Raw genomic sequence first — 15,319 nt, forward strand, 5'->3', positions numbered from 1 at the left:
AACTATTTTCCTAAGGCCAATCAAACACTTCCTCTTGCTCCCACAAAAAAGGTATAAATAACGACTTATATAATTACACCAAATTTAAAAGATATCTGAAATTAATTTAGTTGCCATTGTATGGAGTTTTATTTTGTTTGAGAGAAAAGAGAGAAAACAAATAATAAGCTGATCTAATTTTTACTTTGAGGATAGAAGATAAAACATTTTAATGCTTTTAGTCTTTTAACATCTATTTAGAGTACTCAACATATGCATTAGAGAGGAGAGGGATGGAACAGAAGGAAGAGGAAAGCAGCCAAAGGTGAATAGAAAGAGACAAAAGAAAGAGTAAGGAGAAGAGATACCGATAAAAAAAAAAATTAGAGTGGCAGAAAAACTGGCTCAGACAGAAAGAGTAATTTAAAGAGGAAAACAAAGATAAACTAGAGAAGAAGAGAGGAGGTAGAGGTTAGGAAAATGCTCAGGGGATTTTAAGATGTTTCTAAGGAAGGATTGTAGGGCTGCTATAGTAGCACAACAGGATATTTCTTGGAGGTTAAGGTGGTGCGCAGAATAATAGCACTTAAACAGTCAAGGATGAGATCAGGACCACAGACCAACAGCTTCCTAGATCAGCTGAAGACAGACTATTTCTTTTGAGATTAAATTGATTCTGTATCTAGCCTAGAAGATTTGAAGATACCCCATCAAAGGGAATTCAGGAAGCCTCTTCTAATAAAAAAGCTGTCTCTGTGTAAAATATGAGTGGCAAAATACAGGTGGCTTGGGGCCTGGTAAAATATATACCCCAATTCTTGCACAATTACACTTATCAGATTAATTATTTGATTAGAGATGAGCATCAGATATGAGCCAAGTGTATTAAGTACAATGACTAGAAAAAAATAACAGGAGTTATTAACTGAGCATTTGCTGTATGGTAGACACTTTTTATTATTCTCTATTCAGTCCTCACAATCAGCCTGTATGTGGTTATCATGATCTTCATTTCAGCGTGGAGAAAACTTGGGCTCAGAGAAGTTAAGTACTTTCCTCAAGGCCGTAGCTAATAAGTAGCAGACTTAAGGCTCATACTCTTGATTACACCAGGGCTATCGCTCCCAAGGGTGGGGCATGCACTCGGGATGATTTTCATTAGCTCACAGCCAAACCAGTTTTATTTTGGACTTTTCTGTATTATCTTTAATGTATATTTAAAATGCTGGTCGTCTGTTTAGAATAATTGTGTGGGTTTCGGAAAGTATTTAGGTTAAGAAACTGTAAGCTGATTTAAAGAAATATATTAAACAGATGGTGTAGAAGTATAACAAACATCAGGAATACGGAACAATCATGCTGGAATTTGGAAACACTGCATTATGCCATGGGTGTCCGGGAGTCACATATGCCAGCGAGGAGTCCCAGATGGTGCGAGGACAGCGTGGAAACCTTCGAAAGGGAGAGAAGGCAGTCCTAAGACTGGGGCATGTACCTTTCAGGCATGATGTGTGTGTGTGTGTGTGTGTGTGTAAGGAGGGAGGAGTGCTTTCAGGAATGATGTGTGTGTGTATAAGGGGGGAGGGGTGCTTTCAGGTATGATGAGTGTGTATGACTGTGTGCTTGTAAGGGGAGAGGGTGGTTTCAGACGTGTGTGTGTGTGTGTGTAAGGGGGAGAGGCACTTTCAGGCATGATGTGTGTGTGCGTGTGAGTGTGTGTGTGTAAGGGGGAGAGGCACTTTCAGGAATGATGTGTGTGTGTGTGTAAGGGGGGAGGGGTGCTTTCAGGTATGATGAGTGTGTATGACTGTGTGTGTGTAAGGGGAAAGGGTGGTTTCAGGCATGATGTGTGTGTGTGTGTGTGTGTAAGGCAGGAGGGGTGAAAGTTTTGAGAAAAGACATTCTCTTCCCCATTGGCTCACTTGGACTGGCTTGGCTGTGTCAGGCTACATGCTGGTTGGAAAATTTCACCTAGTTCGAAAAATGCCAACAAAGACTTTCCAGAAGGAAATCCTATCTGCCACTGTCAAGTACAGTTGGACGCCAGGCTCTGACAGTCCGCCTGCCAACCGGGACTCTGAACTATAGCCCGGGGTAAGGAACACACCTTTCTTTCCATGAAACACCGTCCAGAAAAGGCAACGCTGAAGAAAAGAAAAAGCAAGTGCTGAGTTGAAGGAGGAGTTGAGTTACAGTGAAAACAGCCACGAAACCACATGGCAGGGCTGAGGCACAAGGACATGGGTCTTACGTGTTTTCACCACGCCTGTCAGGGCGTCGCTGAAGCCCGAGGCCTGCGAGGCAAAGATCTTCACGTTGTAGTCCATCCCGCTGAGGAGGTTCGTGATAAGAATGGTGTTGACGTTCGCTCCCACAAAAGTTTCCAGGGTTGGGCCCGCAACTGGAAGGAGAGAGAGCATAGCTCACTTACAGCAGAACACGAGGGAAAAGTGGGAACACTCCCGAGGGGAACTGTGCTCCAATATAGTTCTTTCCTCGGCGCATATGCAAAGAAGCAGGTCCGCCTCACAATCCATCGCCCACCACACTGGGAGGCCTTCACAGTGGAGCTACGATGTTGTCATAGGCTCTGGGATACTCGCCAAACTGAAGAAGTCATCCTTTGTTGCCCCTTCTCAGACGCCAGCTGTGTCCCCAGCAGGTGTGCAAGTGACAGTAGCAGCAAAACGTATCGCGGACACAACGCCTTACCTCACTTACCACATGAGGGACAGCATGTATGTTACTACTGTTAGGGCCACGCCTCTCATCATTTCTTAGACCAGACAGATGACACCCTTTTTTTGAATTTTATTTATTGATTTGAGAGAGAGAGAGAGAGAGAAACATTGATTTGTTGTTCCACTTACTTACGCATCCATCAGTTGATTCTTGTACATGACCTGACCAGAGAGCAAACCTGCAACCTTGGCATGTGCGTTGACTGGGAATCAAACCTGTGACCTTGGCATAGAGGGATGACACTCTAACCAACTGAGCTTCTGGGCCAGGACTGACAGATGACACTCTCACTCCAAGATCCTTTCCCCACTAACTTCTTTGGTCCTTTACATTTTCACCTCTGTTTCAACCCCGTGGAGTCTTTGGTTTAGCATTAAAAAAATTTCTTGCTAAGTCCTACACACATTTCCTTACCTTCTGCCTCTTCCCATAGGTGCTCTTTCTTTAAGAGCTATGAAATAGCGACAGATTTTTAAAATACTCATTGTTTTACTGCAGAACTTCTCTTCCAACAATATATTTATATATTTCTGTATTCATATGTTCTTTCAGTTGTGTTTTTCCCACGCCCCAAACTTTCATTGCAAATGCCCACATACAGTTCTTCCACTTGAACATGAACACGATTTCTCAGCCACAGCACTACTGACATCTTGGACTGGATAAGTCTCTCTTCCGGAGCAGTAGGGAAGCAGTCCTGTGACTCATATAATGCCTGGCAGTGCCTGCGAGAAGCCAATAGCAACTCCCTACCCCCCATGTGGTACCAGTCAAAAGTATCTCTTCTGGGCAGCAGAACTGCACCCGTTAAGAACGTCTGGCTTAAATCAAAGCAATTTTCCCACAGAAAATCTGATCCGTGTTTATAAAATGGGCCAAACGACACATTCAGCAAGACTGTTGTGCTAATTAACACATGCCCGAGGACTAAATAAAGGAAAAAATTGGTGATGGACTCCTAAGGAATCCATCTTGAGTGGACTAGTGTACCCATGATGTATTCTTGCCACTCTGTCCTCATGGTTCCTAGAGATATGGTCCCGGATAACAGGACCCAAAGAAGGCTAAGAAGTGTTACAGAAGCAAGAGCAACATCTCAGATGGAGATCGAGACTAACTAACTTACCTTAAAAGACATTTTAGATGCTAACAATATTTTTTTAAGGGTACTTACCACTAACAGGTTTATAGACAATCCTGTAGCCCTTTACAGGGGAAGATGGGGGGTCCCATGTAATACGCAGCCTGTTATACCATTCTTCTGAGACCCGTAAGTTCTGGGGGCCAGAGGGTGGCACTGAGCGGGAAAGAAAGGGAAAAACAGGACTTCATGTGGTTTCCATTTTTACCACCTACAGCGTTGGCAACAAAATCAGAGATATCTTCTCACAGTGTTAAAAATAGTTATAGGTGAAAATGCCCTAACCTCTGAGAGTCCATGGCTGTTCTAAATATTAACTCTATAGGAAATAATTGTGCTTGAAATGCTTTGTTCTGAAGATCAGCACTTCATTCAATGTCATTGGGTTTCTTTTCCTTCAATTAATTTTAAGTAAAATTCAGTTGAAGAGTGTCTATTAAAATTTCTGTATACACACCACACTGTTCCACTATCGAAGTACGTTCGTTTAACAATATCAAGGGTGATCACACTGTAGTAATTCTCAAAGGTAAGATTCTGATTATTATGTTTTTGCTTTCATATTCATATTGCCTATATTGTTTACATTTTGTTATTTTTTATGAACTTTTTACCAAAACATTAAAGCCATTTGTATAAAGGACCTTTATAAACTATTTTGTATATTGATGTATAATATCCCTACAACGTTGCTGTTGATGGAGTTTAGTTGCGTTCACCACTGCTTAAAATAAGCAGGCCATCCACTAACACTTTGGAATAATTTTACTACGTGGCTATTGCTACGTGGGATGGTATTTCTGTAATGAGATTTAAGTCATATTTTTTATAGTAATAGTCTTTAAGTGGTTTTTATTTGTGTGAGCATATATGTGTGTTTCACATGAAACCCTTTACAAATTAGCTGATTTCTAACATATGAATGTTAAAGACAGATCTCTGAGCCCAGGCCATTGGCAGTTAGAGGGAGATCCTTTGCCTTCCCACCTCCTTCTTTCCTGTCAGTCTCCCCATCGTGAAGGAATTTATGGCAACTTTATGAGGTATTACAGTGTCAAATAACACAGTTCAAAATCAACTCAGAACAGCAGAATTTACTAATACAATTTTAAACCACGCTTACATGCATTTTTAACAACCTGGACTTTAGACAGACAAGAATGATGTATTAAAACACAGTTATGTGCTCCTATATATTAAGTGAATACCATTGGATTTTCTTCTTTAATTGCTGGTTAAGACTGTGGTTTCCAAACATGTGTTTAGCAGCACAGTATCAAAATATGCTAGAAATTCCAATGTGTTGATCAAAGTCAAGATCAAGGTAAGATGCCCACGTACGGGTGAAATACAAGAAGAGCTGGGCGCTCCCCCGCTGCTCTGCTCTTGCCCTGCCTTCTCTCCTCCACACAGCCCTGAGGAGATTACTGTAGCAACTCTTAAGAGTTCACAGTACCCTGGGTGACCGTTAGCAAAATGTGCAGGCTTGGTGGGGGTCTGGGTGGAAGCACTTACACCATGGGCCTAGGGAGGAGGGAAAGATGCCAGCGCTGTCAGATAAGGAGCTAACACCCATTTGCTTAGTTGAGCAGGGTCAGGACTTTGGGCTGCAGCTACAGAGTTTTAATGACTTGCACACTTACTTGGAAAACCCATGCTTACGTGCCCAGGAACAGAATCCAGCCCTTGACACCATTCTGCATCAGATCACACTTAACCGTTGGGTAGCTGTGGTCGATTAAAGATGGATGCAGTGTTTCTGACGCCCTCTCATTGAGTGGGGGAGGCTATGACCCTCTCTTGGAATCTGGGTGGGCTCCATGACCACTTTGGCCTACAGACTATGGCAGAAGTGGCCCTGTACTAGTTCCAGGCACAGAGCTTAACTGTCTTGACAGTTTCCACTTTCTGCCTCTTGGAACCCTTCTCTTACAGTCCTGAGTCACCACCTAAGAACTATCTTGCTGGAAAGATCACGTGGAGAGGCTCTGACACTACGTGGAGACAGAAGGATTCAGCTGAGCCCCTACTTCCAGGCGTCCCCACCGAGATGCCAGGCACATGGGTGAAGTTGTCTTGGACGCTCCATACCAATCCAGCTACCAGGTGGCCATAGTCAATACTATGACAAGCAGAAGGATTTCCCAGCGAGCCTTGCCTAATTTTCTGACCCACAAAATCATACAACATAATAAAATGGTTGCTATTTTAAGCCACTAGATTCTGGGGCCATCTTCATGCAAGTGCAGACAATTAAGACTTCACAGTGCTTTGACCAGGGGTTTTCCTCACTTGATCATCAAGGCCAATTCATCTAAAACAAACATTCTGTGAGGACTCCTCTGTGCTGGAGGAGTTTGGCGTGCAGAGGTGAATAGTACAGGTGAGGCCCTGGACTCTCATGAATCTGCCTTCCAGGGATGGGAGACAGTGAGCACCTACATGAGTGAAAAAGGAAAGAGTGCCGTGACATCAGCAAAAGAAAAGAAAAGACAGCAGGCTGATATTATAGAACGTGGGAGCTGCTTCACGAGGATGGTGAGAAAAGTCTGAGATGACACTCCGCTGAGACCAGACAGATGAGGAAAGACCAGAAATGCAAACAACTGGGAAAGGAGACTCCCCATGGAAGGAATAGTTAGTACAAGGGCCTGTGGCAGAAGCAAGCTTCAAAGGTCCAGTGAAGAGCAGGAAGAGGAGGTGTGGCTGGGGCAATTGCTAGGAGGTGAGATTAAAGAGATGCACAGGCTACAGGGCATATAGGGCCTTGTACAGCCTTGGGAAGAACTTGGACTTCATCCTGGGTACAATGGAAAGCCATTGGAGGCTTCAAACAGAGACAGGACCTGAGATTGTTTATATTTGGAAAGCCCCTTGGGCTGCTATGAGGAGAACAAAGGACCCCAGAGGAGAAGCACAAAGACTCTACAGGCCCTAGACACTCATTTCAGGGAGACAGACCGTGGCTTGGATGGGGGGAGAGCAGTTAGATGAAGAAAAGTGGACAGGTGTGTAGAATGCATTTTGGAGAATCAATAGAGCTCGTGATGAATTAGGTGCTAAAGGAATAAGACGCAGTTGTGTTTCAATCTTTGCTTTTACAGACAAGAAAACTGAAGCCAAGAGCAGTTAAGCAACTTGCCCCAAGTCACACAGTTGGAATGTGTGAAGACAGAAGTCAAACCCAGATTCTCGGTCTCCCCATCTCTTTTGCTCTCCTTACCACTGTGCTTCTGCATTATGTGGGATGAATTATAAGGGTCAAGCACATTCTATTGAACAGGCAGCGGGGACCACAGGGAGAAAGCTTCACTCACAGGTTTTCCCAGGGGCAGAGACGCTGACACCCTCTCCGTCATCGTAGATGGGAGTCACTGTGACTTTGTACTCAGTATTGGAAAGCAGAGGCTTCAGAAGGACATTGTTCTGCCTTCCAGGCACCATGACCTGCACAGAAAAGCAAAGGACCATGGTCAGAGTGAGACCTCCGTTCCCACTGGTCTCATGGAGCAGGACCGCAGGCACTTTGAAACCATCAGAAACAAGATATGTTTGGAGAGCGAGGAGAAAAAAAAAACAGAAGTATCCCCGCAAAAGCATTTCTCTCTGAAATGCCCCTCACAGTAACCCTTAGCATATAACCACTAATGCAGAGGGTTTAAACGTGAAGCTCTTTGGCTCTGAGGAATGGTCTTCCCTCAACATCTTTCTAGCACTTGTAAAATAGCCTGAAGAGACAGCAATCATCTATTTGGGAAGCAGGTGTTCAGAGGTTCAGAGTGTTCATTCTGCAGCCTGACCTGCTTATCCTGTCCAATTCTACTTAAGTATCCTCTGGAAAATTTAGTCTTCTGTTCTTTACCCTTTCAGAGATTATCTAATCTTAGCATTTTAGAAGAGAAGGGATGCCAGCCAAGAACAACAGAATCACTCATTCGATCCAGGTTCTCCAGATTGAAACATACTGACCAGTAACACTAAAAAAAAAAAAAATGTTGCTTTTTTATTTCTAAAAGGAGCTGTTGTCCTCATTCTGAAATCACTCTGTCTCAAAGGCTGCAAAACAATGAAACGCAGTCGTGGGGCTGACCCCTCACAAGCGTCGCCGGACCGCACCATGCCGCTCAGCAGTACATATTCTGGCATGCCTGGAAGAGTATGTGGACCAGAAAAGCCACATGTTCTCAATGCAAAAACCACAAACCTTTCTGCGTGTGCGCCAGCCGTTAGATGCTGACACATCTTGAGCCATTTAAGGACTTAATCACAGCTGGAAAAAAAACGCTACGATGTAAGAACTGACCCAAACTCATTTAAGGCAGTCACAAGACTGGGACAGCTGGAGACGCTTTTCCATGCAAATGCCAGCAGGCAAGGGACTGTGCTGTCTCCTTCTGGATGAGAGAAGGAACTTATAAATCATGGGATAAGCCCTAGGAAGCCTCTAGTTGAACCCAGGAGCAGCTGTTGCTAAGATACAGCTCAGCTTTAAAGCAACGGTATATATATAGAAGCCTGAATGAAATGATTTTATATTGGATTAATGTGATTTCACTCCTCACGGGAAAGGGACATTGAAGTATACAGGGTTGGATTGACATGGTCCTGGGAGGGAGATATTTTTTAGGAGCTTTACTTTATTCTAGAATGAGTTAGATAACCCTAGCGTTACAGACATGTAAAGGAAGGATTGTGGTGGTCCTGGCTGGTATTAATACCCCCTTGATGTAGCTTTCCTTAGGGTGTTTCTTTTAAATAGAACTCCCTGGACCACAGCCTGGGCTTTCATTCCAAGTTGTTTGTATAGCAAACCACCCATGTGGATGGTCCTTAAATGAGATCCTCTCTCAAACCGAGAAAAACATGCCCCCAGAATCAATCAAATTTTGACTGTGTGATGCTGCAAAGCAGTAGGGCCATTTGGGAGGGTGCCTTTAGCTCCCCAGGAAGTAGCTGCTGTGGTTTATGATAGTAGCCATCATTTACTCACCAATTATTACATGCCAGGTGCTACTCCAAGTAGTCAAATACAGTAATTCACTTCAGCTTCACCACAGCCCTTGGAGGTAGGTAGCATCATTACACTCATTATACATATGGGGAAACTGGGGCCCACACAGCTATTGAGTTAAGGAATCATGGTGACACCCTGGATATGTGGTCTGAGCCTTGTTTTAGCCACCACCCTGTACGCCATGTGACTACACTGTATGAACTGTTTCAGCCTAATGACATTCATTAGCTAGAATAAAATCTCAATCCCCTCTGGGGTGCGCAAAGTTCCTTCTGCCTGGCCTCTGCTTATTCACACAAGGCAAGGTAAAGATGGGCCCCGACCGCAAACATGCTGGCAGTCACAGCAGAGGCTGGTTGTGTTTCTAAAACAATTCTATACAAAATGCTCATGGATAAGTGAGATGCAAATCTGACCAGGGAACTTCATGTTTTTAATTTTCGTCAGAAATGCAGTTTCACGTCTGGCTCTATTATTGCCCAAAACTCTTCAGCGCAGCCTGGATTCCATCAGTAGGAAGAGGATTCCCTACATCTCACTTCTGGTCAGTGATTCTCATGCTATATGTGGTGATTGACTAGGTGGTGTTGGGGCTGTTGTGTTGATTTCATTCCGTTGAAGACCAATATTTTTTATGAACTACAATAGAACAAAACTGCTAGAAACATGATCTTAGATGTCGTAACAATATTAAATTCCTATACATGTTTGTAAAGCTTCATCTTTTTTTTCCAAAGGTTTTACTTATTTATTTTTAGAGAGAGAGGAAGGGAGGAAGAAAGAGAGCGAGAGAAACATCAATGTGCAAGAGATAACATTGATCAGTTGCCTTTCACATGCCCGCAATTGGGTACCCGGCCTGACCCAGGCATGTGCCCTGACTGGGAATCGCCTGTGACATTTTAGTTCTCAGGCTGGTGCTCAATCCCCTGAGCCGCACCAGCTAGGGCTGTAAAGCTTAATTTCAATCTTGTAGGAGACTGAGCCACACCCTGAGCATCCCTGCTATAGATCATTCCTTGCCAGTCAGAAATTAGGTTGCAGTTATGGATTTTGACACCTAGGTTCTAGAAAAGTCTAGAAGACTGATTAGCCTTTCACAAATAAAGAAGTGTGAGACCCACTACCCTGACAAAAAATTCATGGCAATAGGATTGTCACTCCATATTTCAGAACAGAGTTACAAGTCAATCCATATGAAATATTTGATAGGCATCTTTACTTTCTAAGAGTTTAAAAGCATTGTATTGGAAATATCTGGTAGATTTGACTATGCTTAGAAAACATATAAACATGTCATCACAACTAGAAAAGCAAATTTAATTCATATATATACATATATATGTATGTATATGTATATATATATGCTTGACTTTGGTTTACAGTCTTATTTACATACACTATTCTCCAACTTCAATACTCTACCTTGTCATTTCCTGAAGTAAATTTAATCAGTTTTTACACTTAGGGAAAATTTGAAAAGATGGTAAGAGGCATTTCTCATATCCAGACACATTTCTTTTGTTGCTTTTGGAATAAGTTTTAGCCGTCTCTCTTTCTCTGCCACATATCATTATTTTAAAATATTTCTTTGGTGTGTGGGAGTTCTATGCCCTTGGATTTTGATATACGTCTGCAACTGTCTGTCCTATTTTGGTTTTATAATCCAAATCTAGATGCAGCCATTGTCTGCCTCCAATAACAATACATTACATTTATATAGCAGTAACATTTCATAAAACACTGAGAGATATATTCTCAATTAACCATCAGTTGAGTCCCTGAAGATATATGCCTGTAAAATAAGTGTGCGCAATTCCAATTTAATTAGAATTCACTAAAGGTGCTTGATAGTCAAAGAATTTTAGAGTCCTTTATTCTATGTAGTGAAAACACTTCTGCACAGTAAATAATCACTACCAAATTTATCGATATTTTTCATTTTTTTAAAGGTTTGTTTAACTGGGGCACGTGTGCTTTAAGGCTTTTGATCTTTCTTTCCTTCACTTAGGTTGTCCAAGTGTTTTGAAATAAACAGTGTAGAATGAAAGAAACTACCAAAGGGAAAGTTATATAGGGACAACCCAAAGAAAATATTATTATTATTTTACCTTGCATAGCTTACAAGTACATACATAAGATTAAATTGTTACTCTTTCCAAATTAGCAAGAATAATTTAGCAAGAAGCTTAATGTGTTTTTTGGAAAAAGTAGAAACAAAACCCAAAACACATAATTCTCATTCTGGGAAGTTTTTATGGGTCTAATTTTTAGGAACTAAATTAAAATATGTGGACAATAACAGAGGAAAGTAAAACATCCAAATTATATCTTTAGTTTTAATTTTTTGGACATTTCCCATCATGGGTCATTTCAAATCTATGGTCTGAGTCAATTTATAATTCAACCTGTTTTCTTTAAGTGCTCATTAACTTTTCAAAGGCACTCCCAGACCAATGTCGTGGACCTTCTGGCTCTGTAGAGTAGATGTAGTTGATATTGTAGGGTTGTCATGTGTTCTGTAACGATTCCTCTATCAGTCTGAAGGAAAGTGCTTTCCTGGCAGAATTTTGGGCTCAAATCAATTTTTAGATAAACACATAATAAAAAATAATTTTCTTCAAAGGCTCTATAAGTAACGAAGATAAAAGAAGGATAATGGTGTTATTCTTAAGCAATAATGAATTTGGAGACGTCCTTCCTAAAATGGCTCAAACACAATACAGTGACAAGAAATGCAAGTAATGAAGCTAAATAAAATATGCTCCATGACAAAAAAAAAAAAAAAGAAAAAGAAAAAATATCTTTTGGGTGCAAACTGGAGTTATCTGGTCTGATAAGAACCATATCTGAGAAACAATTTTCAAGTTCTAGACTAAAAGGAATAATGCAGTATAAATTAAAAAAAAAAAAAAAAAAAAAAACTTGGGAAGGCCATGATTAAGAATATACCCCAGTTTCTAATAAAAATAATATATAGGTGATACAACTTAAAACTCAGCACATAAAAATCTAAACCCCCTAAGAGAGACACTTGTGATTAAGAATAAATTAAAAGTGACTATGTGTCTATTCAAAATGAGTTGGTGTCAATGAAAAATATAACTATTTGTTACCAGATGGTATCTTATTAGATACACTACAACTACATAAAGAAGAACATTTATGTATGCTTTGCTTAAAACGTTATCAGATCCCCAAGGTCAAAAAGTTTGTGTGTGTGTGTGTATATATATATATATCTTTGGTCTTCTAAGACACTGTCAAAGCAGCAGAAACAACGTGAGAAACAAGGTTCAGAGGTTTTACCAATCTGAAGCAGGCTGCTTGCGGTGCAAGTTTTGCAGACAGAGAGGTCTTCAAGAAACCAGTATTTAAGTTTGGATTAAATGAAAACATTAGCGTCTGGACATGGTGAAATCATCAAGAAAGTAGCAGGAGAGAGAGCTTGCATCAGTCTCTGGAGATAGCGTCATTAGCTCTGTTAGACAAGAAAGCTCAGGGTGTCTAATCAGCTGTATTTATACAGACCGTTCCTACCACTTCTTCTGCAGGGTCCCCTTGGGCAGTCAGGTAGGTCACCCTGAACTGCTGCACGCTGCTGTCTGAAATGTCCCATTTTACCCGCAGGCTAGAAGTGGTTTCATCATCTACAACCAGGCTTCTGATTCCTGTCCGGAAAACTGGAATAAACAAAACCAAGGATTAAATAATTTCTAACCCGTCATATTCCAAAACGAGCTACAGAGACCATCTGTAGACATGGCAACAAGGATCATTTCATGTATTTCTCTAACATAGACCCACATGAAGGAGAATAACTTAGCTTTAATGGTTAATGGGGAGCCATGATATCTACTGGAAGCCAATAAAAATAGGTTTAAGAGATGCCAACCAGGTGAGACCAGGGACACCTCAAAACTACCAGTTCTATATACACACTAATAAAAGCAACTGGGGAGAAGCCCTTGGACCCCACTGGGAAACATGCTCATGAAAACCTCACACTAGTGCTCTGTTGGAGACGCAGATGCGATGGGCCAATATGGTCAGCCTCAGTGTGCGAGCTGGCATCCAACGTCCACCCATTCACCTGTTCCCCCACTGCTGCTTTGCCCGTGACCCTTAGGCACAAATCTCTCTCCATGGCTGCCTCTATCCATTCAGCCGTCACGGAGATCATTTTTTTCTCTGACATCTGTCCGAACTCCTTCACCTGTTTTCTCTGACATGTTCCTTCTCATCTCCCAATGTGTCTGCCCCTTATTTGTCCCATTTTCTTCTCCTTTTTGTGCTGACTTCCTTTCATTCTGTCCATCTCTACTGACTCTTTCTTTTCTTCATTCATTTACTCAGCCAGTGTTCATGGAGCTTTTCCTGTATGTCAGACTGTGTTAAGCCTTTGAGACAGACAGTGATTAACACTTGACAGAAACAGTGAAAGTATGACAGAGGTAGCAGGAGAGTGACATTACCAGGCAAAATTGAGGGAAGGTACTGAGCAGTGGGAACAGGAGGCAACAGCATCTCACCTTCAGGACTAGGACTTCTAGATGGCAGGGAAAATGGGGAGAGCATGAAAAACATAGTTGGAGACCAGGAAGAGAAGCAGAATCCAATCAGGATCTTGGATGTGATGATAAAGAGATTTGGGGGAAGGAAAAAGGATCAATAAAGATTAACTAAAGAATGAATGGATCAGTGAATGAATGAATGAATGAATGAATAATGGAAAACCCAGAAATCCACAGAAGGGCTTCAGGTAGGGAAATAAATAATATCATTAAACTTGTGTTTTATCTCGTTGACTCTGACAGCTAGTTGGAAGGTGTGTTATAATGGAGGGGGATGTTAAGCTGAGAGAGAAAACAACTGTTTTAGGAAGACCAAATAGACCAGCCAGATTTTAGTTACCCACCAAAATGCAAGGAAGCCATGATATGAATAATTCTCAACAGAGAGCAATAGAAGTAACTGAAAGATTCAATGGGAGTTCAAAACAAAGATGGGAAAGATAGAGAGCAGTCACAACGAGATGAGAAGACTAGAGGAGCTATTGGTATTTAGGGGTAAGAAGAGGGTGAGAGATCCTGAGAGGTATGGCATTTGAACTGGCACTCCCTGTTTCTAATAAATAATAAATAAATATTTAAAACAAACTGGGATAACATAACTTTGGCTTAAATCAAACTTTTCTTATGGGTAAACGGGCTTTGATTTGTACTTACCTGATGTCACAGGTCTGGTAGGTACTATGGTCGTAGCTGTGTCTGTCCAAACACTGTCAACTAAAAAATATATGTATTATTTCAAAATTCTGTAAGGATAATAGGTCTATATATTTGTGTATAGCATTTTATAGTTTTCAAAGACACTTTCACCTATATTAACTCACTTGCTTTTCACAACAATCTTGGCTATGGTTGTAGGAGTGAAGGAGTGAGTTGTATGTAAGGCAGACATTGCACCTATTCTGCAGATGAGGAAACTGAAACCCAAAGTAGTTTAAGTTCCTAATCATAGATACCAGCCTTCATATGCATATTCGAATTTCACCTACAAAGTTGTGAAACCTCCCAGTTCCTTTGTAATTCAAGGAAATTGCTGTAGATCAAATTGTGAAAGGGCTGCCGAACAAGGCCACCAAGGAGGACAATAGATGTGCACCTTCTATTTCTTGTATCCAACCTGGGCATCCAGCAGGTAGGCAGCTGTGTGGTGCCCCACCAAGATTCCCCTTCCAGTGTCAACAGACTCATCCACCAGCTTCTGTGGAATACTGGCTGCAGTGGCTTTGAGCTCTGGGAACTGCCTTGCCTGAGGTCATAGACTATGGGGGATGGTCTATCTCCAATGACAGGGGAGTGCAGGGATACACAGGCCCAGCCCCTTTGACTCAATTTGGAACAACTCAGAAGGGTCATCCCAGGTCTAGAACTCCTAAAAGAATTAGCTAAGGACTGTTTAGCTTCCCTCTTTGCCCCATCTGGCCCCCCTTACGTTCTTACAGATGCATCTCCCAACTAAACTCTTAAATAAACCTTCTGGATACAATTTTCTGCTTCAGAATCTGATTCCTGGGAACCCAATGAAAGAAAATTTAATATGTGTATAATGCCTCATATTTAAAAAATGAAGGGATGAATGATTCAGCAAATAAATTTTGTACATGATTCTTGGGGCCAAGATCAACTTGGGAAATTCCATAAACTCTTGGTAGACATGTTTGCCCTAGATTTATTTGTTTGCTCATTTATTCATTTATAATTATTCCATCCATCCATCCATCCATCCGTCCATGTAGTAAATATTTATGACACAGTTAAAACATACCAAGAACTGTGCTAAGCGCTGGAGAGATTATGGTGAACAAGATAGATATGGTTCTGGCCTTAGGGTGGTGATAACCTAAGATGCCAGGATGCTTTACATAAGGTGAAGCT

General features: G+C 41.5%; 1 protein-coding gene across 1 annotated transcript in view; it reads right to left on the reverse strand.

Moving 5' to 3' along the window:
* Positions 1 to 15,319, reverse strand: part of COL14A1 (collagen type XIV alpha 1 chain) — a 184,933-nt gene that overhangs the window by 86,541 nt on the left and 83,073 nt on the right. The window contains exons 18-22 of the mRNA XM_090283415.1: positions 14,105 to 14,164; positions 12,417 to 12,559; positions 7,180 to 7,309; positions 3,896 to 4,018; positions 2,231 to 2,380 (exon numbers count right to left, since the gene is read on the reverse strand). Coding sequence (XP_090139541.1) covers positions 2,231 to 2,380; positions 3,896 to 4,018; positions 7,180 to 7,309; positions 12,417 to 12,559; positions 14,105 to 14,164 — 606 coding nt within the window. The remainder of the gene's footprint in view (positions 1 to 2,230; positions 2,381 to 3,895; positions 4,019 to 7,179; positions 7,310 to 12,416; positions 12,560 to 14,104; positions 14,165 to 15,319) is intronic.

Source organism: Furipterus horrens, unplaced genomic scaffold (genome assembly GCF_987537825.1).
Source record: "Furipterus horrens unplaced genomic scaffold, mFurHor1.1.pri manual_scaffold_7, whole genome shotgun sequence".
NCBI classification, from domain to species: domain Eukaryota; kingdom Metazoa; phylum Chordata; class Mammalia; order Chiroptera; family Furipteridae; genus Furipterus; species Furipterus horrens.